Genomic DNA, 27,841 nt, shown 5'->3' with positions numbered 1-27,841 from the left:
GCCCGCCACGACGTCGCGGGGTCTGCGGTGGGAAGTGGAAGCAGCTGCGCGTCTCTCTGCCCTTGACAAGCTTTTCCGGTCTCCATGGCTGCCCTGGCTGTTCTACACGGCGTCGTGCGCAGGCCTCTGCTTCCCGGGCTGCTGCAGGTGAGCAGGTTCAATTCCGGGGGTGGAACCGCCTGAGAGGTCCGTCCTCGCGGGCCACAGTGCTCTGCAAGAGCGCCTCGGGTGTCTAGGGGCCGCGTAGTCGTGTGTCCACCAGTCTGTCTTTGCTGCTGTCGCACACCGCACCGCACCGGCTGTGCAGCAAGGCGTGGGTCTGGCCCGGCGCGATCCCAGGCTGCAGAGAGATGAGTCTCTGCAGGCCTAAGGAGTTTCTGAGACGTTTAAAGCATACCAGTGGGGGTTGGGGATTTAGCTCAGTGGTAGGGCGCTTGCATACCAGTGACCTTGTGGTTTTCTTTTCCTTGTATTTTTATTTGTTTGGTTGGTTGGTTTGTATTTTTGATACAGGTTTTTCTGTGTAACCCTGGCTGTCCTAGAACTCCCTATCTCTCTCTAGACCAGCCTGGCCTCGAACTCATTCTCCTTCCTCCGCCTCTAGAGTGCTGGAATTAAAGGCATGCGCTACCACCTGGCAACCTTTGGTTGGTCTTAATGAGGGCTCAGGGCATAATGATTGTCACTACATGACAATCAAAAGATTGTTTTAAAACTAACAAGCTGGTTACTGAGACAGTATAGGAAATAAATGGTATTTGGAGTGAGTGCCTCTCTTGTGTTCCGTGAACACCTGGTACTTTCCAAAGGTGGCATTCCAGATAGTGTTTGCCAGTCTTTAAGAGTCTGCAGTTACCTTTGCCTACTTTTTGTTTCTGTAATGAGCAGGGCTCCCTGAACTGGGTAGTTCTGGCAATAGGAGCTGAAAGAGAGCAGGAGGCTGGAAGCTGAGGGGAAACAAACTATAAAATGAACCTTACTTGAGTTGCTGGTGTCTCCAGTTCCAGCGACTCTACAGGCCAGGGCAAGAAAAGCTTGAGATCAAGGGTTTCAACCCACGTGGGCAATGTGGAAACACCCAGTCTCAGAAAGATAAAAAAAATAATAATAATAAATCCTGGGTGATTGCAGTAATAGGAAAGCCAGAAGGCTAGTTTATTTTCTCGTCTGGAGATGAGCAGTACCTCACCCATAAAATAAGTGTTCCTAATAAAGACTCATGTGCCTTTTTCCTTCTGATCCTTCCTTCTCTTCCCCTCCCTTCTCTTACCTGCTCCCCCTTTCCTTCCCCCCATCCCCCACTATTACTCTCTTTCTACTGGTTTTATAGTCTAGGCCATCTGGCTTTGAACTTCTCACTCCCCTACCTCAGCCTCTGGATTATCTGGGATTGAAAGTGCAGGCCATAATGCCCAGAGGAGTTCTTGATCAGTTCGTAAGTTTCCGCTGGGACAGCTGGAGAAATTACAGTGAAATTAAGTTAACCGTGATGCTGAATGGAGGTTCCTAGGTGAATTAATCAGATAAGCCAAGTACTCAAGCTGTGGGAGCAAAAGTGTGCAGAGCCTTCTTAGTTTACACTGAGGATTTTATAACCATGCAAATTATCTTCTGCATGGGAAAAGTGAGTCTGAACTGGTGTGGTGGAGTCCATCTATATGCAATCCCACACTGAAGAAGCTGAGGCAGGAGGATTGTGATTTGAGGCTACCCTGGGCTGCATAGTGAGATGGTCTCAAAGCAGTGCAACCAGAATAAAATTGATCAAAGTATAGAACTCCAGTCTGAAGGAGGGATTTCTGCACAATATCAAATGCAATTTATCAATGAGTTTCCTCTGAGTCCTGGATTTGGGGCCTTCTTTATAGTCTTCTTCTCTGGGTCCCAGGGACTTAAATATGTCTCTTCCCAGCATTAATTTTTATACAGTCTAGTTGCCTGTGTTCTGGGCTCTTTTTTTTTTACTAACTATAGGTCATATAGCATGTGCCATGCACCCTCTCCCCTTTATGTTGGGTATTACTCAAAGATGATCTCCAGAATGCATCTTGAGTTCCGGAATTAACAGTCAGGTGCCACATCATGCTTGGGACTGAATCCAAGTTCTCCAGTCCAGTTCACTCTTTTGAACTCTAGAAATGAATGATTGGATGTCCCTTTAATTAAATTAAGCAGTCACTTATGTAACCATAGAAATCTTTCTGAAAAGAATTTTTCATATTCTGTGCCGTGTTGTGGAATAGAAATTGACCTTTCACCCATTGTGTGGGCTCTTTAACCTTCGATTTCAAGCACACAAAGCTTCTCTATGGTCAACAAACCGTTATGGGACTTTATCTGTTATCTTTAACTGTTATCTGTCTGTTTTCGATTTTTTTTTTTTTTTCAGACTGGTTTCCTCTTTGAATCCTTGACCTGGAATTCACTCTGTAGACCAGGCTGGTCTCAAACTTTGATACTGACCTGCCTCTGCCTCCTGAGTGCTGGGACTAAAGGCGCAACCATCACCACCCAGCTGTCTGGGTTTTTAACACAAGTCTTGTGTAGCCCATGCTGGCCTTGGATTCCTGATCTTTTTCCTCCACATCCTGAGATGCTACGAGTGCCTAGCATGTTGGGCAGGGCTTACAATTATTTTAACATACAGGATTTGCCTGTAATTTTTTTTTTTTTTTTTTTGGTTTTTTTTTTTGGGGCTGGGGATCGAACCCAGGGCCTTGCGCTTCCTAGGTAAGCGCTCTACCGCTGAGCTAAATCCCCAGCCCTTGCCTGTAATTTTTTTTTCTGTGTCTGGTTATACCTATACCTACAAAGGAGAAAAAAAATTAGGGTTACTGTTGACTGACCTGACCAGTGAAGTAAATGGTCACTGCCCAACAAGAGATGCCGTGCTCTGGGAGGAGAAGGGCCTCCGGTTCCTGAGGGCTGTTATTCTTTTAGGAAGCCAGAGCTTTATAATAGTCTAAATGCCCAAAGTAGAGGCCCTAGAGGACTTGACAGCCTTTCCCTGGCTTTGTGACTTCAGATGCTGGATCTGCCAGGCTGCCAGGGCTTTAGATTCCTGTTTGTGACAGGAGACCAGCAGTACCCATGGGCGCTCCTGACTTTAAGGTATGCCAGATCCTGTGTCGAGCCCTCCTGTACCTCCTAACAGTAGCCACGCTCAATGTTGCCTGCCCCACTTCTTGCCTGCTGTGGCTAGAGCTTTCTTAGGAAAGCGGCTGGGGCAGGATCCAGACCCTTCTCATGTCTGCAGCTGTGTGCAAAGCCTCAGTTCATGTGCCTACTCCTGCATGTCACCCAGCATGTCTATCTGGTTTTGTGTCAGCCAGACACAAGTTAAAGTCATCAAAGAGAAAAGAGCCTTGGGTGAGGAAATGCCTTCATGAGATATTTTCTCAATTAGTGATCAGTGGAGGAGGGCCCAGCCTACTGTGGGTGGTTTCATCCCTGGGTTGGTAGCCCTGTGTTCAATAAGAAAGCAGGCTGAGCAAGCCAGGGGAGCAGGCCAGTAAGCAGCACCCCTCCATGGCCTCTGCATCAGTTCCTGCCATCAGGTTCCTGTCCTGTTTAAGTTCCTGTCCTGACTTCCTTTGGTGATGAACAGCAATGTGGAGGTGTAAGCTGATTAAACAGTTTCCTCCCCAGCTTGCTTTTGGTCATGATGTTTTCTCAAAGCAATAGAAACCCTAAGGCATCCAAGGAGTGACATTAGGGCCTCAGCAAGCATCCTTCCATGGAGCTCTGCTCTCAGCCCTGCCCTGTCCTCTCTTCCTGAGTTTAGTATATGCTGCCTGTTCTCCACAATGGGCTGGCCGTTGCCCTGTGCCTCAAATGCCTAGTTCTCCCTAAGGCTGACTCTGCTTTTCAGTTCTATGACAATTCCAGAGAGGCTTTTTGACCATGTCAGATAGATGGGCTGCAGCGACTCTGGGCTTCTTGTTTGCTGCTTGCTTGCTTGCTTTCTTTCTTTCTTCCTTTCTTTCTTTCTTTCTTTCTTTCTTTCTTTCTTTCTTTCTTTCCTTTCTTTCCTTCCTTTCTTTCCTTCCTTCCTTTCCTTCCTTCCTTCCTTCCTTCCTTCCTTCCTTCCTTCCTTCCTTCCTTCCTTCCTTCCTTCTTTCTTTAAAGATTTATTCATTTATTATATATAAGTACACTGTAGCTGTTTTCAGATACACCAGAAGGGGGCATCGGATCCCATTACAGATGGTTGTGAGCCACCATGTGGTTGCTGGGAATTGAACTCAGGACCTCTGGAAGAGCAGTCTGGTGCTCTTAACTGCTGAGCCATCTCTCCAGCCCTGTTTGCTGCTTTCTTAAAGCGTCACTGGGAACATGTTTTTCAGCCCTGTTAGTAAACTTTGTTCTCAGACCTGGTTAGCACCTGCGACTCTCACCAAAACAAGTAAACAGTATCCTGTCATTCATTCTGAGGGAGGAATTGATGGTGCCAACATAAGAAAGAGCTAAAAAAACGTAGAGGTCAGATTTGTTATCTATTATCTAGAAATAGGGTCAGGCTACCCTAGGACTTGTTATAGAGCCCGGCTATCCTTGAGCTCAGGATTCTCCTGCCTCTGCTTCGCTAATGCTGGAATTACAGGCGTGTGCCATCATGCTTAGTAGCCCAACTTTAAATAAAGTAATTAAAGAAAACCTTGTAGGGTTTGTCATTTGAGTTTTGACATGAAGAATAAAAACAGACCAGCTGGGGCAGAGGGATGGCTCAGTGGGAGAGAGGGGAGAGAGCGACAGCCCTGGTTCAGACCCCTGGACTCACACTACGTGGTCCACCTCTGTAATCCCAGCACTCCTGCAGTGATATGGGGGATGGAGACGGGAGAACTGCCTGCCACAGTGGCAGGAACAAGAGAGGCTCTGTCTACCTCAGACAGTTTGGAAGGTAGGCACTAACTCCCGGTGACTTAATGTATGCCACGATGAATGCACTTTCTGTTTGTCTGTCTCTCTGTCTCTCTGTCTCTCTGTCTCTCTGTCTCTGTCTGTCTGTCTGTCTGTCTCTCTCTCTCTCACACACACACACACACACACACACACACACACACACACACACACACACACACACACACACACACACCAGAGTCAGCTCCATTGTGCTGCCAGGGAGAGGTTCAGGGCCCGCTCTCCTGAGTGTACTGCTGGTGATAGATGGGGCAGGTTCTCCAGAGTACAGCATCTGGTGAGGGGCAGATCTGGTGAGGGGCAGGACCAGTTATGCACAGCCCTTGGACATACAGGGTCCCTGGTGACTGTCCCAACCAGGGACAGTCTATGTTCTCTATGTTCTCTAGTGGTCATATGAGTCATGGACAATAACACCAACCCCTGCCACTGCATAGCCACAACTCATACATGTCCCTCAGAAGCACCTTGGGCCAGGACCTCGCCGTGGCCCCATGTGGCAGGGCCGGCCACTCACAGCAGGCTTCTTATCTCCACACCCGAGTCTCCAGTTCTGTTTCTCTTCAAAATGCTAAAGCTGCTCAGTTGTGTTTCTCTCCCCGTCTGACCACCACATACTCCCACATTTTGTATTGGCTGCCACTGCAGGGTGCCCACAAGGCTGGTGTGCCCCTGGGCGACATCCTCCATTCATGCCGTGTGGTATGGCAGCAAGCAGGTGCCTGTGGCTGTGAGCTGGAGGGCAGGTCTGTGGGTGGCCTGGTAGTCCACAGGTCTCTGTCTGTGCTGCCTGGACTTGATTTGATTTGTTTTGATTTGATTTGATTTTCTGAGTCCTAGACATTAAACAGCTTTGGCCACCAAGCCAGGCATCAGGCTAGGATGAACGAAGGATGCCATCTGCTCTGCCGTCCCCTGACTGACAGAACAACAACACCAGCACCCACTTTGCCCATTGCTGGGGTCTGGAGCCCGGGGTGGATGGATGGTAGATGATACATAGATCTTTTAAAAGTAGAGACACGGATAGTACCAGCCTCCGTCCCATTCCATAAAGGTGTCCATTGTTTTCTCTCCCTCAAGCTGGTGATTAGAGCCACATCCACGCCTGGGTAAAATATCCACACCTATGACTATATATGAGGATGTTTCATAAAACTGCCTTTGCATGTGCTTAGAGACAAAACCGCCTATTAAACAGGGCTGCTTTCATGTGTAGGCAATAAATTCCTTAACCCAGCATTGATAACCGTAGTAGTCGGATCTTACAGGGACCCAGACGACCATGCAGTATCTGAAGCATTTATTTGTTTTTGTTCCAGACAGTATTGACCTGGTTTAGAGCCAACAGTGGTAAAGTGGCAAAGGTACCAGGAAGCAAGACCAGGGAGACATTGCAGGTCACGAGAGATGTCAAAGTTCACAGTGTGTGGGCTGTGTGTTCGGTTAAATGTTGCAGGCAAGAGGAGCTGGGGTGCAGTTATATGCTTATGCGTGATCCAGAAGGAAGAGAGAAAGGATAGGAGAGGGTGAATATGGCACAAGAGCCACAGAGGACACACGGGGACGGACCCTTCAGTGAAAGTGAGCCAGACACCTGCAAGAAAAGAGGGACACAGCCCCACTTTACCTCAGCTGAAGGAATTATTCTGGGGTGGTACTGGGATTAGAGCCAGGTTCTTGCCTATACTAAGCACACACACTGCCACTAAGCTGCACCCTGCGTTCAGAAAGGGAAATGTTTGAAGAGACATAATAGACAAATCCTTGGACAGTCACAGACAGGAAACACGTGCAGCTGGCCGTGCTAGGCTCTAAGGAGAAAATACTAACCAAGGACCCTCCTGCCTCTTGCAGTGTGCCACCGTCCTGGTTCTAGAGTGCTTGTGCTGTGCCTTTCATTCTCTCCTAGTTCTTCTCCCTCTGGGCTCTAGCCCCTGCCTTTACCTGCTGTTGGCTGACTGTGGTGCTGACTGGCTCCGGCCCTCATCGTGAGTCAGCTGAAAAGTTTAGATGTCTACGTTCAGGCAGGACAAAGGGTTTAGTCTGTGAAAAATCCAAGTTCTTGGGTCTTCATGAGCTTTCAGTGCACACTGTAACCGCTGCCAGCTGCGGTCTGATCTGAATATGCACGGCAGACTGTGAAAGTCAGGCTTGCTGCCCTCACAGCCCAGCTGCAGATCAGGCGGGGTTTGAACCCTGCCCTACATTTTCAGAACTCCCTCTGTTGACATTCGTTTCTACAAATAGTGTGGAAAGAGTTAAGGTGTTTCCCCTTCTGTTCTGAGTGTAGTGCAGAGGACCAACCAGAACCACACACATGCCAAGCCTTCACTGTACCACTGAGCTACACTCCAGCCCTCCCCCCCCCTTACGTAAGAATTATCTGGCAATATAGGCCATGTTCCATGATGTATGTTTGCCTTGTGTCAATCAAGAGGCTCCTGTTGGAAGGGCTTGGGGAGTTAACAGCAAGTTTTCCTTAAATTGTTTTTAAAATAGATGTTCTGTCTTGTAGGCTCTAAAAAATATTTGTGTGTGTGTGTGTGTGTGTGTGTGTGTGTGTGTGTGTGTGTGCGCTAGAAACCAGCCTAGGTCCTATGAAAGAGTAGCAAGGCCTCTTAACCACTGTCTTCTGCCTACTTTAAAAAATATTTAACAGGGGCTGGAGAGATGGCTCAGAGGTTAAGAGCACTGGCTACTCTTCCAGAGGTCCTGAGTTCAAATCCCAGCAACCACATGGTGGCTCACAATCATCTGTAATGGGATCCAATGCCCTTTTCTGGTGTGTCTGAAGACAGCTACAGTGTACTCATATAAATAAAAATAAAAATTTTTTTAAAAAATTTTTAAAAATTAAACAATATTTTGTGTGAAACTTTTAATATTACATGATTAAGAACTTAAATTATAGTTTTTTTTCAGGAAGCTAATGTTGTTGTAAAATTATAAAAAGACTGACTGTCTTTTACCCCTTCTGGATCTGGCATCGCAGTGCCCCAAGACTTCTGGTAGATATCTTGCCAGCCACACACATCCCAACTCTGCGGTGGCCCAGCCCAGCCACCCACACTCCTTACACTTAAATCACCACAGGAAAGAACACACAGCACAATAACCTCTGACCCAGTTGATAAGATAAATACCTACCTAGTCATACAAAGCCCTGTACACATCCATCCCTTAAGAACACTCATAACAACCTGTAAATACACAGAGTGGAATCTTCCATGTTCTCTCCCTCGGCGGCTTCTCTGCTCCCTTTTCCTCTCTAGGCCTTTCCGTCCCAGTCTCCTCCCCTTCCCTCAAACTTTTCTCCTGCCCATCCTTCCTTCTCCTGTCCAATGACAGGCCTCGTTCTATCCTGTACCTGCCTTCACCTGTGTAATGACATCATCCCATAAGCTAAGGCAGGAGGAGTGCGCATTCAAGGCTGCTTTGGGGCTCTGTGAGTTTGAGGTCAGCCTGGGCTTTACAAAGGTTTCTCAAAGACGCAGCCCAAGGCTAGAGATGCAGTTCAGCCCCTAGAGTGACTGGTGTGCACAAAGCCGGGGGGTTGACCCATCTCCAAATAAATCAAGTGTGCTGGTTCAATTCTGTAATCTCAACACTGGGGAGGTAGAGAGGCGAGAGAATCAGAAACTCAGCATATAGTAAGTTTGAAGCCAGCCTGGTTCACATGAAATTCTGTCTCAAAGCACAGCAACACAAACAAACAAAAACCCTCAAAACAAAACCACTATATCTTATTAAGTATTTTTTTTATAAGTTTAATTTTATTTTGTTTTACTTATTCATTTTATGTCCTGCTCACTGCTCCCCTCCCGGTCATCCCCCTCAACACACACACAAATCTTTCTCCCATTCCCCTTCCCCTTCACCTCTGAGAAGATGGGGTCCTCCTGGTTATGCCTCCCGTCCTGGCACTTCAGGTCTCTGTGAGGCGAGGCGCATCCTCTCCCACTGAGGCCAGACAAGGCAGCACAGCTAGAACACCTCTCATATCCCACGTACAGGCCACAGCTTTTGGGATAGCCCTGTTTCAGTTGTTCAGGACCCACATGAAGGTCAAGCTGCTCATCTGCTGTTTATGAGCAGGGAGGTCTAAATACCAACGACCCAAATAACCCAGCTAAAACATGGGGTATGGAACCAAACAGTTCTCAATAGAAGAATCTCGAATGGCTGAGGAACAGCTAAAGAAATGTTTCTTAGTCATCAGGGAAATGCAAATCAAAGCAACCACAAGGTACCGTCTTACATCATCAGCATGGCTAAGGTCAAAATTCAAGAGATAGTACATGGGGCAAGGACGTGGAGCAAGGGGAGCACTCCTCCACTGCTGGTGGGAGTGCAAACCAGTGCAAACATTTTGAAAATTAATTTGGCGTTTTCTCAGAATACTGGCAACAGTTCTACCTCAAGACCCAGCTATACCTGGGCATATGCCCAAAAGATGCTTCAACACCTCATAACCTGTTTACTTTATAAGTAAGGATCTTTGGGGTTTTTTAAAAAAGATTTATTTTATTTATTTAATGTATATGAGTACACTGTAACTGCCTTCAGACACACCAGAAGAGGGCATCAGATCTCATTACAGATGGTTGTGAGCCACCATGTGGAGGTGGGATTTGAATTCAGAACCTCTGAGCCATCTCTCCAGCCCCTGTGTCTTTGCCGTTGTTTTCTATTTACTTAAAAAGTTTTAGAGGCTAGAAAGACGGGCTTGTGGTTTTTCTGGCTGTTCTTGCAGAGGAACTGGTTCAATTCCTACTACCCACCTGGCCCTTCACAACCCTCTATGTCCAGTCCTGGAGTATCTGATGTCCACAGTATAAATGCCGTACACAGACACACGCAGACAAAACACCCACAGCCAAATGACAGTTCTCCAAAAGTTAAAGTGCATGTTTCTAATGAACAGCTTGCTAGAAAAGTAATATTTAAGCTGGGCAGTGATGTCACATGCCTTTAATCCCAGCCCTCAGGAGGCAGAAGCAAGTACGTCTCTCAGTCTGAGGTCAACCCAGGTCTACAGTGTGAGTTCTAGGACAGCCAGGGTTACACAGAGAAACCCTGTCTAGAAGAAAAAAAAAAAAACAACAAAAGAAAGGAAATGTTGGTTATAACTATTTTCTTTATGATTTATAAGAGCAGCATATGCAGACTGTGGAAAATTCGGAAATAAAAGTTTACAAATGAAGAAAATCTCCTTGATTGTATTATTGCTAAGTATAAAATTAATGGATGAATTTTTAAATATTATAACATAGACATTTGCCTTACAGGAAGTAAGATGCCTGGGACGAAGTTATGCATCCAAACCCACTTTGAATGTAAGTAAAGTTTAAATTACACCTTGAAGAATTTAAGTGAGTGTTGCCATTAGAGACACACGTGTGGCTTGTAGCATGAGCTCTTGGGAGGGTGAGGCCAGAGGCTTGGCTTGAGGATCACCAGCCCTGTCACAAGCGGACAAATCAAACACAGTTGCACACATTTATGCCTTGAATGTATTTGAAGATTAATGCTTATGCAGTGGTCAGGGAAGCTGACCATTCGTGTACTAAGTTCCTGTGCTCCCACAGAGGTGGTTCATTCAGCCTGTGAATAAATTCTCTATAATACACCATGAAACAGTTTCCCTCCAGAACTGTGGCACTCTCTCCCTTTATGATGAGGGACCCACATTGTATGCTAGGTGGTGCACTGCAGTGGACCCAAGAGCCTTGACAAGAGAGGAACTGACTGCCTAGGGGTTAACCCAAAAGGCCTTGACTTCATTTCCTAGTTACTGATTTCTGCCTTTGTCTGTAGGTTCCCAGAATGACATCAAGTCTTTCCATCTTGCTTTGTAGGAGATTGTAGGAACCAAACACAAGGAGAATGTGTGTCATGGCACTGACAAGGACTTACCTACTCCTTATTTTGTAGTTAAGGAGATTACGGCTCTGGCTGTGTCCTAACTGATACTGTTCATGTAGCCTACACATATGCATTGCTAGCCCGGACTTCGTGCTTTAGTAAAGGAGCTTTTGGTCTGTGTTGTTTGTTTTTTTAGTTTAAAAGGTTAATGGTACTGAAGAGATGGCTAAGAGTGTTTGCAGCTCTCTAGAGGACCTGCACTTAGTTCCCAGTAACCAAATGAGGCCATTCTTAACCACATGCACCTTGAATTCCAAGGGACCTGACACTCTCTCTGGCCTCCTCTTAGCCTCTAAGGGCCCCCGCCCCCCACATATAGCATCACATATCTACACACTCTGTGTGTGCGTCTGTGTGCTCTGTGTGGAGACCTCACGTAGTTGGGGTCCCAGGTATTTGTGAGGCACCGTGCTTGTTACAGAGGTGCTGTGATTTGATTCCTGGCTCTCGGGTTTATACAACGTGCAGTCTTAACCGTTGAGCTATTTCTTCAGCCTCAGTGTTGTTTGTCGAAGCAGTTTTTTTATATTGTAAAGTTACCACTTTTAAAAGTTTTTAAAGCTTTACTGTTGCTGGCTGTAAACCTTTACCCCCAGCACCCAGGAGGCAGAGTTAGGCCATCTCTGATTTCATGGCTACTCAGATCTAGATAGCAAGTCCCACGTGGCCAGCGTTACATGTCAAGAAAACAATCCCTCCCAAAACAAAGTTATTTGGGGCTTATATGTGTGTGTAACACACACTCTCGAGTGTGCACATGTGGACATTTTTCCTGGGATCAAGCTCTCAGGTTGTCCAGGGATCGTTGCAGATCTTTCCTGCTGAGTCACCTTGACTCCCTGAGTTTTTATGACTTTGACCCAGCAGGATTGAAACTTAAGCTTCTGGCATTAAACATCCCGGAGAGAGCTGGGAAGGATTTTTATGTCTGCTTTAGAATTTGCCTTAATTTCTTCCTTCACCCCCTCAGTCTCTCCATTGTGTCCACCCCCACCCCCACCCCAGCCTCTGTGAATCTGTGGATTGAGTGCAGGGCCTTGTGCATGCTGGACAAGCGCTCCGTCACTGAGCTCACTCTTGCCCTGTCTTTCCGTGGTGTCTTAAATTGTGGTGTGCCATGGTGTTTCCCACCCGCTCCAATATTATTTTAACACTTGCTGAATAATTATTCGTATTGTCTGGGTACAAGTGTTTATTGAATGAAAGAGAATTTGAGTATGCCTATGTTAATGTTTACCTTTTGTGTCTTGTCAGGACGTGGTTATAGTGAGTGCTACACGAACTCCCATTGGATCCTTCCTGGGCAGCCTTGCCTCTCAGCCAGCCACCAAGCTTGGTACTATTGCAATTCAGGGAGCCATTGAAAAGGCAGGTCAGTGGCTGCACCGTTTCGGAATTGAGGGGGCAAATGATTGGGTGACACATAACTGTTTTGCATTTACTGAATATATTCCTCTTAGAAATTACGTGGTTCTTACATATCTAAATGCCTTGTCATAGATACATAGGAATGAAACCTAAAACTAAGAGGAAGAGGAAATTATTTCTGTCAAGATATGTGCTTGGTAATCTTGATTATTAAGCTCAATACCGGGGCTGGACTTGGTTCAGTTTCCACATGGCAGCTCACAACTGTCCAAAATTTTAGTTCCACGTGAGCCGATGCCCTCTTCTGGCCTCTCTGGGCACTGCATGCACATGACACACAGGCATACATATAGGCAAAACACTGGTAAATATAAAATAAAAGCAAATGAAATGTTAAAAAGAAAAAAAAATGAGTTGAATAAACCCAGGACAATCCCTTTCGCTGTTTTAAAAGGGATTCCAAAAGAAGAAGTGAAGGAGGTCTACATGGGCAATGTCATCCAAGGGGGAGAAGGACAGGCCCCTACCAGGCAAGCTACACTGGGTGCAGGTATGGAAACACACACTTGCTTTTGTACTTAATGACCTTGAAAATGTCAGCTAAATCAGTAAATGCATAGCTCATTTTCCAGAGCTGGGGACCGAATGCATAGCTCTTATAGAAATAAAATTTGCAGATCATAGTCTCGAGGTCTGTTTAATTCTGTGGTGGTTTCTGCTTTTCTAAAATGTGATTTATGTTGCTTTAGGTCTACCCATTTCCACTCCGTGCACCACAGTAAACAAGGTCTGTGCCTCAGGAATGAAAGCCATCATGATGGCCTCTCAAAGTCTTATGTGTGGACACCAGGTAAGGAGCCCCTCGCGCTGTCCGTCACTTGGAAGAACTCCACATTCTAAAATGCTAAGCATCTAAGCACATTTCTGTTGCAGTGGTGAGATCTGTTCTTTATCCCTGTCGTATGTGTCTCTGAGTGTTTTACCTGCGTGTGTTAGGGCATCACATGCACGCCTGGTGTTCAGAGGCCGGAAGAGGGCACTGGCTCCTCTGGAAGTGGAGTTACAGCTGTGACTCACCATGTGGGTGTAGAAGATCAACCTCAGGTCCCAGGAAGAGCAACATGTACTCTTACCTGCCGGGCCACACTTCTAACCCCGCCTCCTTTTAAACAGTGTTTGTTTATGAGAGTTTTGCCTTTCATGTGTGTTTGTGCCACACACATGCCTGGTGCACACGGAAATCAGGAAAGAATGTTGAATATCTTGTTGAATGGTTCCAAACCACCATCTGGGTGCTGTGAATTGACCCAGGTCCTTGGCAGAGCATCAGGCGCTCTTAACCATTGACCGAGTGCCCAGCCTGGGTTTTGTTTGACTTTTTGAGACAGAGTTTCTGTGTAGCTTTGGCTGTCTTGGAACTTACTCTGTAGACCAGGCTGGCCTCAAACCCACAGAGATCCACCTACCTCGGCCTCCCAAGTGCTGGGGTTTAAAAAGGCGCGTACCATCACAGCCTGAAACCCTTTATTTTTTAAAATGTGTGAGTGTTTGTGTAATCAAATGCCACTTGTGAACAGGTCCTCTGGGGACCACAAGAGGATGTTGGATCCCCTGGGGCTAGAGTCACAGGTGGTTATGAGCCGTCTGGTGCGGGTGTCAGAACTGAACTCCAGCCCTGAGATTCTTTTCAGTTAAACACATGCCGGATTTTAGCATTTGTGAGATAGAGCAGGAGAATGCAGTCTGAGGTCTGTTGGTTCAGATCTTATCTTTACCGAGGTGAGGAAGAGACAGGCTGCTCGGGACTGTGCTGTGACCTTGAGGCTGTTTTCTGCCCGTGTCTGGCTTTAAGAGCTAGCATTTCATCAGTTTTCAGAGAGAAGGACTTGGAAACAGCCACAGATACAAGTTCCAGGGCGGGGTGAGAAAGACAGAGGTCTTTATTAGGTCGCCTCCCTTCCTGGATGTTGTACCTACTGCTGTGTGTCACAACCAAGCGGAGAATAAGTGAGGCGCTTTCACGTCACTTCTTACAGACACCAGGACACACACTTGGAGGTTGGAGAGATGGCTCAGTGGTCCAGAGCCCTGGCTCTTCCTCCACAGGACTGGGCCCAGTTCCCAGCACCCACGTGTAGCTCATTCTCTACTACAGTTCCAGGGCATTGGCGCCCTCGTCTGGCCTCTGTGGGGGTTAGGCCACACGTGTACCTGGTGCATGGTACACAGACACACAATACAGGCAGAACACTCATGCACATAACATACAGAAGATGGAAACAGGAAAGAACCACACATTTATGTTCTCTTTCAGAGAAGAAAAGAGTACACTGAGGTCTGAGCTACCGTGACAGGAACCTCATCACTGAGCAGTGTATGCAAACCCTAGAGACTCACAGCTCCAGAAGGCGGAAAAGGGAAAAGTATTTTCTCACACTTCCCTCCGATCCTTAGTGCACTACCAGTTTGAATATTCTCTATTAAAAGCAGGGAAACCTTGGGCAGGTCATTTAACTTCAGTGCCCTACTTGATGTATTATAACTGTATACCTAACTCTCTCTCTCTATCTAAGACTATATATAACAATATCTAAACACACTCTAGTGTGTACTTAGGATTTATAAGAATAGAGCAGTGAACTAGACAGCTTTGAAAAATCCTAAAAAAAAAAACAAAAAAAACAAAAAACCCCAAAAACCAAAAACCTGAAGAATTGTTGTATTCTTGGAAGTTGTCAATTGTTTTCCAAAACCTACCAGCTCCACTTTCCAAAGTTAGGTGCAGTCAAATTGTCCAATTCTTACTTTTTCTTTGTCTGATTTGTGTTTTCTGAGACAGTGTCTCATGTACTCCAGGATAGCTTCAAACCCTCTCTATAGCTGACAATGACCTTGAACTCCTGATGCTCCTGCTTCAGTCTTCCAAGTGCTAGATTATAGATGTGTACCACTATACCCAGCTTCTAGTTTTAATCTTAACTGTCGTGGAACATTATAAACCACTTTTTTCTTATCAGGAAGAAATGATAAAGAGGGCATTAACTATGTAACTGAAAAGCCACGTTAAACACTCCTTTGCCGACAGCTGTGTGTGTGTGCAGTGGCATTCATGGACTGTTGCCGACAGCTGTGTGTGGACAGTGGCATTCATGGACTGTTGCCGACAGCTGTGTGTGTGGACAGTGGCATTCATGGACTGTTGCCGACAGCTGTGTGTGCAGTGGCATGGATCACAATGCTGACCTTGGCTTTGCTGTGTTCTGAGCAGGATGTGATGGTGGCAGGCGGAATGGAGAGCATGTCAAATGTCCCGTACGTAATGAGCAGAGGAGCAACACCATACGGTGGGGTAAAACTTGAAGACCTGATTGTGAAAGACGGGCTAACTGATGTCTACAATAAAATTCATATGGTAAATACTAATTAAAAAACCCATTTATGTGTGTTGTTATCCACAGTGTCAGATCCTCAAGAGCTACAGTAGGTGGGTTGAGGCACCTGACCAGAGAATCTAACTCAGGTACTCTGGAAGAGCAGTGTGGGTTCTCACTTGCTGGCCCCCAAATGCTGCTTTAATAGGGAGTGCCATTTAATACTAACCCTTGGCTTTTCAGAACATATATATTTTAAATACTGAGTTCTAGGGTGGGTTCTCTAAATGTTTTAGTCAACTTTATAAAAATACTTTACTATGTCCATTTCCTCAGCATGGATTAACTGTAACTGCCCCACGCTTAAGTGAGGTATTTCCTCCTACGGTGGCAACTCTGTTTCCTGAAACCATCTGACAATAAGACACAAGGGAGGAGTTACCCAGAATGGAGGAAAGGAATGTAGAGAAATGAAGTTGAACTCCCAAGCACTGAGTGTTATGCAAAGGTCGTTTTTCCAAACTTCTTAGGGCAACTGTGCTGAGAACACCGCGAAGAAGCTGAGCATCTCGCGGGAGGAGCAGGATAAGTACGCCATCGGCTCTTACACCCGAAGTAAAGAGGCGTGGGATGCAGGGAAGTTTGCAAATGAGATTACGCCCATCACCATCTCAGTGAAAGGTAGATGCATTTCCAAAACACACTTCACACTCTCACTCATTTATTTTTCTTGGTTAGAGTAATAGATCTGTGTTATAGAATTGATGTTTCCATTGTTTTTAAAACAATAGTTTTATTTCACGTGTATTGGTGTTCTGCCTGCATGCGTGTCTGTGTGAGGATGCTGGATCCTCTAGAACTCGAGTTACAGACAGGTGTGAGCTGCTATGTGGGTGCTGGGAATTGAACCTGGGTCCTCTGGAAGAGCAGCCAGTGCTCTTAACCGAGCCATCTCTCCAGCCCATGTTTCCATTTTAAATGAGTATCATCTCTGTTCATCTGAGGTGAACACGTTAACGGTTTTGCTTACAGTTAGTAAAGGAAGAGTCACAGGTTAGAAGTAACAGTTCATGCAGGACTCAGCACCCACGTGTTTACTTGTTTTGTGTTCGCTTGGCTTGTGTGCGCAGTGCTGCGTGTGTGGAAGCCACAGGACAGCCTGCAGGAGTTGGTTCTTTCTCACCACGCGTGTTTCGGGGATTGAACAGCTCATCAGGCTTGATAGAAAGCTGGTGTGCTTACTGTTTTTTTTTTTGGTTCTTTTTTTTTTGGAGCTGGGGATCGAACCCAGGGCCTTGCGCTTCCTAGGCAAGCGCTCTACCACTGAGCTAAATCCCCAACCCCGTGCTTACTGTTTTTAATTGAGATACAATAGTTATTTTAATTCTTTCATATATGTGACTAATAGCACATTAGATTATGTATTTTATATATTTGGTTAATTTATTTGTCTTGGTTTTTCTTTTTTCTTTTTTGGAAGATAATTTTGTGATGATATTTATGTACGGAAACTTAGTGTACATTTAACCCGGTTTAGTGGCGAGTTCTTTAGCCTTTGCCTTTTCCAGCTTGGCAATGTGAGCCACAGACTTAGGACCCAGGACGCTGCCTCCCCAGTGGCGGCGGATCTCGTCACATCTGTCATTGTAATTGGTCCTAACAGCTTCCCAGCTTAGCTAGAGCACCCTTGTCTTCCGAGTTAACCCGTGTGAAGGCAACAGTGGTGCTTGTCTCCCTGTGGACCAGGCGCCCCAGCCTGGCCCTTCCCTTGATGATGCAGTAGGGCACCCTCTTCTTTCAACACAGGGCAGGCAGGAAAACCACCAGCTCAACGGGGTCTATGTCATGGGCAATCACCACCAGCTGAGCCTTCTTGTTCTCCACCAAGGTGGTGACTGTAGTGACCCCTGCTCGGAGGACAGGTGGTCTCTTAGTTGGGACGTCCCCTTTGCCAGCAGCTTTCTTCTCAGCCCGGGCCAGCAGCCATTGCTTCTCCTGCTTTGTCTCTGGCCTGTACTTGTGGGCGAGCTTAAGCAGCTGAGTCGCTGTTTGCCTGTCCAGGGCCTGGGTGAACTGGTTAATGGCAGGAGGTACTGTGAGCTGCTTATAGAGAATGGCTCTTCGCCACTGCAGCCTGATGTAGCAGGGCCATTTGACGAAGCATGTGAGATCCCTTTTGGGCTGGGTGTCCTGCCCAATGCCAAAGTTCTTAGGCCTCTTCTCTTTTCTTTTTTTTTTTTTTTTTTTTTTTCCGGAGCTGGGGACCGAACCCAGGACCTTGCGCTTGCTAGGCAAGCGCTCTACCACTGAGCTAAATCCCCAACCCTTAGGCCTCTTCTCAAACAAAGGATCGACCACCTTTTTGGCCTCCTGTTTCTTGACCACTGCGGGGGTCAGGGCCACCTTCTTCCCCTTGGCTTTATTTCCTTTGGGCATCTTGCTCGGCTGGAGGAGAGAGAAAGAAGAGGGAATTGTGGGTGATAAGTAAGTGGATGCAGAGATCAAGAGAGCCTTATCTTGGTTTTTCAAGGTAGGGTTTCTCTGTGTTCCTGGCTGTCCAGGAACTCACTCTGTAGACAATGCTGTCCTTGAATTCATACAAATCCTCCTGTCTCTGCCTCCCGAATGCTGGAATTAAAGTTGTATACCATTACACATGGCCTTAAATTATTTTTAAAAAGATTTTATTCTTACTATTTTGTGTGTGGGTCATATGCACACTGGTGCAGGTGACTGAAGAGGCCAGAGGTATTGGGTCCCCTGGAACTGGAGTTTATAGGTTGTGAGTCACGTGACGTGGGTGCTGAGGACCAAATTCTGGAAGATTAGTGTAGGTCTTTACCACTGTGCTGTCTATACAGCCTTGCTTATGTGTATTTGCTATTAGTGTGCACATGTATGTGTACACATGTGTTCCATGGCATTCATGTGGAGGTCAGAGGATAACTTTGTAGAATTAGTTGGCTTTTTTCCTCCTACTTTTACATGGATTCTGGGGATTGAACTCAAATTTCTAAGCTTGTGTGGCAAGCACTTCTGTCTGCTGAGCTATCTTATTAATCCTAACAAGTATTTTTTAAAAGGGGATTTATATTAGAAGACTATTAGGGTTACCTCCCAGAAATGAAGGACTAATGCCGTCCGCCTATGGAGTTACATGTGCTGCACTGCTCAGAGTCAAAGAAAGGGGTCCTCTCACCAGCATCACTGGCAGAGATCCATGGTCCATAGTGATTACTTAGGCCAGGCTGCTTTCCAGAATGATCACTGTGCCTGGGCTACGGATAACTAGTTCATGCAGCGCTGGTCGAGCATCTGCCTGTGGAGTACACACTGTGAGGTCCATGACCACAGACGAGAGTTGGGAAGACTGGGTGTGGACACTTGCCTTTAATCACAGCATTTTAATTTAGGAGACAGAGGCAGGGGGATCTCTGTGTATCCAAAGACAGCCTAGTCTACATGGACAGCCTTGTAGAGTTCCAGGAATACGTAGGGACCCTGTCTCAAAAGAAGAAAGGAGACAGACAGAGACACACACACACACACACACAGAGAGAGAGAGAGAGAGAGACAGAGACAGAGACAGAGACAGAGACAGAGACAGAGACAGAGAGAAGGCTGGGAAATAATGGAGTTGTTGGTGTAGGCTTCACATCCGAGGCTTGCTTGGAATAGCGTGAAGAGGTAAGCTTCTTCCTGAGTTGGTGTCTTGACTGGGATTGCTTTTCGATTTTAGGTAAACCAGACGTGGTGGTGAAGGAAGATGAAGAGTACAAGCGAGTTGACTTCAGTAAAGTGCCAAAGCTCAAGACAGTGTTCCAGAAAGAAAACGGTAAGAGGGAGAGATCGGACAGGAGAACCTGACATGACATGAAATGTTTATTCTTGGAACTTACTAACAGGTTTTTAAAAGATTAATCTATGTGTGAGTGTTTGGCCTGCATGTATGTCTGTGTATCACTCCATGCCTGGTATGCATGGAGGTAAGAAAATGGCATCTAACCTAAGGAACTGGAACTGTAAGCTGCCGTTTGGGTGCAGGGAACCAAACTCTGATCCTCTAAGAGCAGCCAGTGCTCCTAACTGCTGAACCATCTCTCTTTAGTCCTGGCCTAACGATTTAATCAAAGGTATTGAATAAAATATCTAGATGTCACTTCACATTTTTAGAGTACTTTATTCTTTTTTTTTTTTGGAGCTGGGGACCGAACCCAGGGCCTTGCGCTTCCTAGGCAAGCGCTCTACCACTGAGCTAAATCCCCAACCCCCTAGAGTACTTTATTCTTAACAGTTTATATCTTCAGAATATTAAGTCCTAGGGAGAAGACTATATAACACGGCTACAGAATTGTTTTCTATAGGCAGGCATCTCCACAGTTTGCGAATTGAGAATACAAACTTACATGTTAAGTTCCTTGAGTCTTCTGCTGATGGTTGTGTTTACCAGTATTTAGTACCTGGCTTAGCATGTGTTAATCTTTAATGTTGGGACAAATAGTCTGTGTTCTGAATTTCCTTTTGGGAGGGTTTCCTGGGCATCAAACTTAGAGGCTCAAATATTAGGCAAATACTCTTCTACTGAATGACATGCCTAGCCTCCAAATTTCTAAGTGGTTTGGAACTTTAAACTTTGAGAAAATATGAGCTCTACAAGGTTGACTGTTTGCAACTGTGATACTCTGCAATTATTTTTTCCTTTCTTGATAGAATTGCTCAGTTCCAATAGAGAAATCATCAGTCATCTTTCTGGTCATTCTCATCATAATTTATAGTGTAAAAGTATGTGTTGCCAGGTGGTGGTGGGCCACACCTTTAATCCAGTTAGTGGCAGGCAAAGGCAAGATTTCTGAGTTTGGGGCCAGCCTGGTGTACAGAGTGAGTTCTAGGACACTCAAGGTTGTACAGAGAAACCCTGTATTGAAAGCCAAAAAAGAAAACACCAAAACAAACAAAAAGTACATGTTAAGCTGATATGGTGATACACAACTTTGATTCCAGCTCTTGGGAGGCAGAGGCAGGTGGATTTCTGTGAGTTCCAGGTTAGCCAACATTATATAGTAAGACCCTGTTTCCAAAAAAAAAAAGAAAAAAAAGTATAGTTTTAGTAGACTGTTACCAGGTAGACTGTGACACTGTCAGTGTTAAAATAGCCTCTCTGAGTTTGTATACACAGACAGCTGGTGTAAAGTCTATAGCTGAATGTTGTAGTGCTCACTGACAGTCAGCCTCCAGTGACTGTAGAGAATGCCTGGTCCTGACATAGATTTGGAGAATACATTGAGTGTGCTAGAGTTTGGCTGTGGGGAGCTGCTGAGAAGAAACATTGGCCCAGTGCCCCCGTGTGTCTGAACCCCCACACTGCACTCACTGTGGAGACACTGACTGTGGAGACACTGACTGACCGCGGAGCTCGCTTTGTGCGTGTTTCCTCGGGCAGAAATCCTCTCCAAGCCTGTCTACAGCATGTCTGTTCACTTGGTAACGCAGACAGCGTCGTGAGTATTTGTGGGACGAGCAGGATGGGCTCAGTGAAGCGGATGCGTGACTTGGTTTTTGTTGATCTCAGGCACAGTAACAGCTGCTAACGCCAGCACACTGAACGATGGAGCAGCTGCTGTGGTTCTCATGACTGCAGAGGCAGCCCAGAGGCTCAAGGTTAAGCCACTGGCACGAATCGCAGGTAAATGTTCTCCCCTTGTTTCTCCTCTTTCCCCTGGTATTGAGAATCCAGGGTTTTAGTCCAGGTTCCTAATGCTGAGATGGAACACCATGACCAGAGTAACCCGGAGAAGGATGAGCGCACTCAGCTCATGCTGCCACATCACAGTTCACCATCAAAGGACGTCAGGACAGGAACTCAGATGGGGCAGGGATCTGGAGGCTTGCTCAGCCTGCTTTCCTATAGAACCCAGGACTACCAGATCAGGGATGGCATGACCCATGGTGGGCTGGGCCCTCCCCCAAATCATTAAGAAAGTGCCCTAGAGGCCTGCTCTATAGCCTGATATTATGGAGGTACTTTATTATTATTATTATTATTATTATTATTAATTTGTGTGTATTAAACCCCTACTGCAGTTTCCCCTACCTCTCCCCCATCTATTATTTTTGTTTCCCTTCAGAAAAGAGCAGACCTCCCAGGGACATCAAGCAAACATGGCATAATGGTACAATAAGGCAGGGCATATGCCCTGGTATCAAGGCAGGTTGAGACTACCCAGTGGGAGGATAAAGAAGAAGGCAAGAGTCAAGAGAAAACCCATGCCCAGTTAGGAGTTTCACAAAGACCAAGCTACATAACCCATATGCAGAGGACCTAGTGCTGCCCTCTACAGGCTCCCTGATGCAGGTTCAGTCTCTATGAGCCCCTATGAGCCTGCTTAGTTGATTCTGTGGGCCATGTTTCTGAGGTGTCCTTGACCCCTCTGGCTCCTGTAATCCTTTCTCCCCCTCTTCCTCAGGATTCCCTGAACTCCAACTAACATTTGGCTAGAGGCTAGCTCATGTGAGGTTGACATAAAACTAGCCAGTGCACACATGCTAAGCAAGTGTTCTGTCTGAGCTAGATACCTCTAGCTCTCCTTTTGGAACAAGGACTCAGTTGTATAGGTTGGCCTGAATTCAGTCTTGTAGCCCAGGCTGGCTTTGATCTTGTTATGTCTGCCACAGCTTCCAAGGTGGAATTATAGGCCTGGGCCGCCAAGCCTGCCTTGACCTTGTCTATCCCAACCCCTTTTTCTTTTCTTTTCTTTTTTTTTTTGAGACTGTTTTTCTATGTAACAGTCCTGGCTGCCCTAGAACTCTGTAGACCAGGGTGACCTCCACAGACACTGCCTCCCACGTGCTGGGATTTAAGGCATGTGCTACCATCACCCAGGCCTCTGTCTTTAACTAAAATACAAATTGTGTGAATGTGTGTTCTTGTCTCTAGAGGCCCAATGTGCTTTTCTCAGTTACATCCCATCTCTAGTTTTGGAACAGTGTCTTTCTTTGGTGGCAGGTAGTAATGGAGTTGGCCATATCTGTTTTGGTTGGTAGAAGCTCCTTTAATATCTTTATTAAGAATCGGCTTTATATAATGACTTTAGGGCTGGTAAGGTATCTCAGTGGGTGAAGGTGCCCCTGCTAACCCTGATGGCCTGAGTTGGACCCTGGTAACCTATGTGAAAGACAGAAGAGAGCTCACTCCCACACACTGTCCTCTGACTGCCACAGGTGCCAAGGCAGGCACGCGCCTACTCCCACACACACACAGCTTTCTTTAAAGAGTGTTATTTAGGGGCTGGAGAGATGGCTCAGTGGTTGAGAGCACTGACTGCTCTTCCAGAGGTCCTGAGTTCAATTCTCAGCAACCACATGGTGGCTCACAACCATCTGTAATGAGATCTGATGCCCTCTTCTGGTGTGTCTGAAGATAACTACAGTGTACTTACATAATTAAATTATTATTTAAAAACAAAAACTCCCGTTATCTATCCTGTATGAGTAGGGAAAGGGAAAAGTTATGTTTTACCAAAAGATATAGCCAACTGGAATAAAAATATGGAATTGGGAGTCTAGAAAAAAAACAAAAAAAAGTTATTGTCTCTACGTATAATGTGCACGTGGTGGTCAGAGGACATGTATGGAGTTGGTTTTTTCCCTCCACCTTTACATGGGTTTTACGATTGAACTGTAGACGTGTGTATACTCAGTGAGCCATCTTGCCAGCCTGTATTTCTCACCTTTAAAATGTGCTGTGCCTTCTTTGTAAGGACTTAAATACAATTTGCTTTATAATACATTTAGCTTAATTTTATTCCAGCTTCTGTCATGGGCTTTTATTTACATTTGTGGTGCTTGGGATTGAACTAACAACCTTATGGATTCTACGTCTGAGTTATACCACCAAACTAGATCTTTCTGAATTTTAACACTCATGTGTTGGTTTGTGACTGCATGTGGGAATGGGCACCTAATAGGCAATACTGCTGTGAAGGCTATGGTTACACAGTTGTAAGGTGCTGGTGTGCTGCTGAGGACTGCACTCAGCTGCTCTGGAAGAACAGCTCTCAATTGTCCCAGGCTAGTGGTTTAACATGTAGTTCACCACCTTTATTAGTTAAGGTTTTTTTTTTTTTTTCCTTCTTTTTTCTTTTTTTCAGAGCTGGGGACCAAACCCAGGGCCTTGTGCTCGCTAGGACCACTGAGCTAAATCCCCAACCCCATTAGTTAAGGTTTTTATTCCTGTGAAGAGATGCCATGACCACAGGCCATTTGGGGGTTGAATAAAAATGGCCCCCATAAGTCCATAGGGAATGGCAGTTTTAGTGGGTGTGGCCTTGTTGGAGGTGTGGCTGTGTTGGAGGAAGCGCATCACTTGAGGTCTTAGAAGCTCAAAGCAGGCCCAGTGGTTCACAGTTGCCTTCCTGCTGCCTACTGATCTGGAATGTAGAACTCTCCTCTGCCTCCCTAGCACCATGTCTGCTTAGATACTCCCCTGCTTCTCACCGTGATGATGGACTAAACTCTAAGCCAGGCCCGATTAAATGTTTTCCTTTAAATAGTTGCCATGATCCAGCTGGGGAGTTGGCTTACCCCCTCCTCAAGTACCAGCACGTGTGGTGCACAGACACACATGAAAACGTACACATAAAATAATAAAGATAAATCTTAAATATTTAAGACTTGCCATGGTCATGGTGTCTCTTCACAGCAATAAAAAATCCTAAGACAAATCTTTTCACAGGTATCACACATCAAGTATTTATACTATGATTCCTAAGAGTAGCAACATTACAGTTAAGAAGTAGCAACAAAAATAATTATACGGTTGGGGTCAGCACATGGGGAACTGTATGAAGGATTGTAGCATTACATAGGTCGGAAACCACTGTCCTAGACAGTGCTATTGTCTTTAACCTCTCCCCAAGCAAATCAGTGTCTTAGAAACTAATGTAATCATATTCAATAGACTCTTACAAAAGGAGCAATGTGCAGCTGGGTGTGTTGGCACAAATCTTTAATCCTAACACTTAAAAGGTAGGGGCAATAAGTCTCTTGAGTATGAGGCTAAGGCTGCCCCGGTCTTCAAAGTGAGTTTAAAGCACAGGCAGGGCTACATACAGACACCCTGCCTTAAAAAATAAAAAAGAGCAAATACAAGTCCTACATGGCGAGAGATTAGGCAACGTGCATTTGCTGGCTTGGATTTTGAATCTCCAAGGATGGAACCTCGTGGTATATGTAACACGGTTACTGTTTTTGCAGCATTTGCTGATGCTGCTGTAGACCCCATTGATTTCCCACTCGCACCTGCATATGCTGTACCTAAGGTAAGAACAAAGGAGGGGCTGTGCTCACTATAGAGCTTCTGGTACCAGATTGCAGGGTCTGCATTTTAAATGTCCATTTGCAGAAGCAGGGATGATTTGTTATTGAGTCTTTCCACTTCAGAAAATAGTAACTGGGTTGGGGATTTAGCTCAGTGGTAAATGATTTAGCAAGCGCAAGGCCCTGGGTTCGGTCTCCAGCTCGAAAAAAAAGAACCAAAAAAAAAAAAAAAAAGAAAATAGTAACTGACAGGAAACCTCAGACTCCATCTTCATCAGAATGGAGAGAAGTGGATAGCTGGATCCCTTGTAAACACATACAATGCCCACCCCTGGAGTGGTAAAAGTGCCAGTCTAGATGACAGAGTAAGCAGCTGCTTGCAGAGGTTTCTCTATGCTGAAAGAACCATGGACTGTGTAGTTTGCAGTAAAGAGTAACGCTAGACTCAGTGAACCGACATTGTTGTCTGTGCCTCCAAAGGCAAACGTAACCAAGTCCTTGGGAAGCCACTCACGGGGATCTGAGGTGTGTTCAGCAAATATATGCTTACAGGGGATAGCCTCAACTTGACCTTTTGTTTGTGTGCCAAATTCTTGCTATGATTTCTGGGCTGGTATTGAACTTGAGATCCTCCTACCTCAGCCTCCTGAGTGTTAGGATTAGAGGTCTACACCACCCTATCCAACTAGAGTTGACGTGTGAGAGGAGTACACAGATAATGAAGGTGAATGTAAGAGTAGAGAAGGATCAGACACAATACAGGGTGGCAGACCTGAACATAAGAACAGACACCTTCGAAAGTGAATGCACTGGGTTAGCAGCTAATGGTAAATGTTCTAAACAAGGACGACTTTGGCATTATTTTAAAATGGTATTATTATGAGGATAATCATTAGCACAAGAATCCCCCTCAAGATGCTTAGCAAAACCAAGCATGATCAAAGATTTCACAAGAAGACCTGTGATATTTGTGCCTGAGATAATCATCATGTAACTTCTAAAGAAATTGAGGAGACGTGTGGGAACAGACAAAACTCTTCAAGAATACGGAATATAAATAACATAGCCAGCAAGGTAGATCTTAAGGACATATTGCATGGTATATTTTCATAGAGAGAATGTACCTTGTCAAACACTGGTGGAGTCTGTATTACACTACAATGTACTTGCAAACAAAATTCTTATTTTAATACACAAAAACAAATTCTGAAGAATAAATCCTTTAAAAAAGAAAAACCCTTCCTATTTAAGCAAGTAACTACTTATTATAAGATATACATATATGAGTACACTGTAGCAGTCTTCAGACACACCAGAAGAGGGCATCAGATCCTGTTACAGATGGCTGTGAGCCACCATGTGGAGCTGGGATTTGAACTCAGGACCTCTGGAAGAGCAGTGAGTGCTCTTAACCACTGGGCCATCTCTCCAGCTCCAGCAAGTAACTACTTAAAAGGAGAAATATAAACCACAATTATAAAATCTTTAGAAATAATGAAAGTAAGTTTTGATTGCTAAATATCTGGATAACCATTCTGAAATTTATTTTTAGGTTCTTAAATATGCAGGACTAAAAAAAGAAGACATTGCCATGTGGGAAGTAAATGAAGCATTCAGTGTGGTTGTACTAGCCAACATTAAAATGCTGGAGATTGACCCTCAAAAAGTAAATGTCCACGGAGGAGCTGTTTCTCTGGGCCATCCAATCGGGTGAGTGCCCTAACAAGCAATTTGAGTCAGATTAATGGCTACCTTTGTATTTCTATAAGCTACTTCACCACCACTCCTGTTGTTTGATTAGCAGTTTTCCTTTCTGTCCAGCTTTAAGATAAACAGTATTTCTGAGATAATATCCGGCAGTGAACACAGACTTAGTACATCTGTGGCTTGAAACCTAACTGCCTTAGGTTATGAAACACCATGAACAAAATCAAATTTGAGAGGAAAAGGGCTTATTTGGGTTACATTTTCACATGGTAGTCTATTGCTGAAGGAATTGAGGTAGGAACTCAAACAGGGCAGGAATCTGGAGGCAGGAGCCACAGAGGAGTGCTGCTTACTGGCTCGCAGCCTGCTTTCTACAGAACCCAGGACCACCAGCCTAGGGATGGCACCACACACAATGGGCCAGGCCCTCCTCCATTAGAAACTAAGAAAATGTCCTACAGGCTTTTGTATAGCCTGATCTTTGGAGACATTTTCTCAATCGAGGCTCTCTCTTCTTAGATGATTATAGCTTGGGTCACGTTGGTATAAAACTGTCCAGGACACTAACAGCGTTGAAATTCATGTGTAAACTTAAAAGTACTTACCTGCAAGTACTGGATTTTCAGGATGTTGATTTGGAATAGGAACTTTTCTGGTTGGTCCTAAATTCTGTTCTAGATTAAAGAACCAAATGTTTTCTTACTCCTAGGATGTCTGGAGCTCGGATTGTTGTTCACTTGGCTCATGCCTTGAAGCAAGGAGAATTCGGTCTGGCTAGTATTTGCAATGGAGGAGGAGGGGCTTCCGCCGTGCTGATTGAGAAGCTGTAGACATCTTGTTTTAGGAGATAGTTCCACGTGACCCGCTGAAGTGAACGACTCCCTTGGGCCAGATTATATTCAGGATAAGCTATTTCATTTTTTATTATTTTCTACTAAAATTTTTAAAAATCACATCCAAAAACCCATTGAAATTACAAATAAAAATTTCTCCTCCTTTAATATTTTTTGGTAAACAGTCGGATACTCTACTATTTGAAATACACTGTAGGTACTAGAGGCATGGCTCAGCCGTTAAGAGCACTTGTTGCTACCTGTGTGGTGCATGGCTCTAATCCCAGCACTTGGAGACAGAAGCAAGTGCATCTTTCTGAGTTTAAAGTTAGCCTGGTCCACAGAGCTAGTGCTCTGACAGCGAAGACTACACATAGTAGTAGAAACTCTGGGGGG

At 45.3% G+C, this 27,841-nt stretch overlaps 1 protein-coding gene and 1 pseudogene across 1 annotated transcript; one reads left to right on the top strand and one right to left on the bottom strand.

Annotated features, from left to right (window-relative positions):
- Acat1 (acetyl-CoA acetyltransferase 1) lies at positions 1–27,841 on the top strand. Its single transcript, XM_032909536.1, has 12 exons — positions 1–147; positions 10,215–10,262; positions 12,106–12,223; positions 12,674–12,769; positions 12,969–13,069; positions 15,488–15,631; positions 16,121–16,271; positions 19,330–19,425; positions 21,160–21,273; positions 24,843–24,907; positions 26,458–26,615; positions 27,322–27,841. The coding sequence occupies exons 1-12, from the start codon at positions 85–87 to the stop codon at positions 27,440–27,442; spliced, it is 1,275 nt and encodes a 424-aa protein (XP_032765427.1). The 5' UTR covers positions 1–84; the 3' UTR covers positions 27,443–27,841.
- Positions 17,114–18,032, bottom strand: LOC116906726 (annotated as a pseudogene).

Source organism: Rattus rattus, chromosome 8, assembly GCF_011064425.1.
Source record: "Rattus rattus isolate New Zealand chromosome 8, Rrattus_CSIRO_v1, whole genome shotgun sequence".
NCBI classification, from domain to species: domain Eukaryota; kingdom Metazoa; phylum Chordata; class Mammalia; order Rodentia; family Muridae; genus Rattus; species Rattus rattus.
The sequence above is the reverse complement of the archived record's forward strand: the minus strand, read 5'-3'. Positions and strand labels throughout refer to the sequence as shown.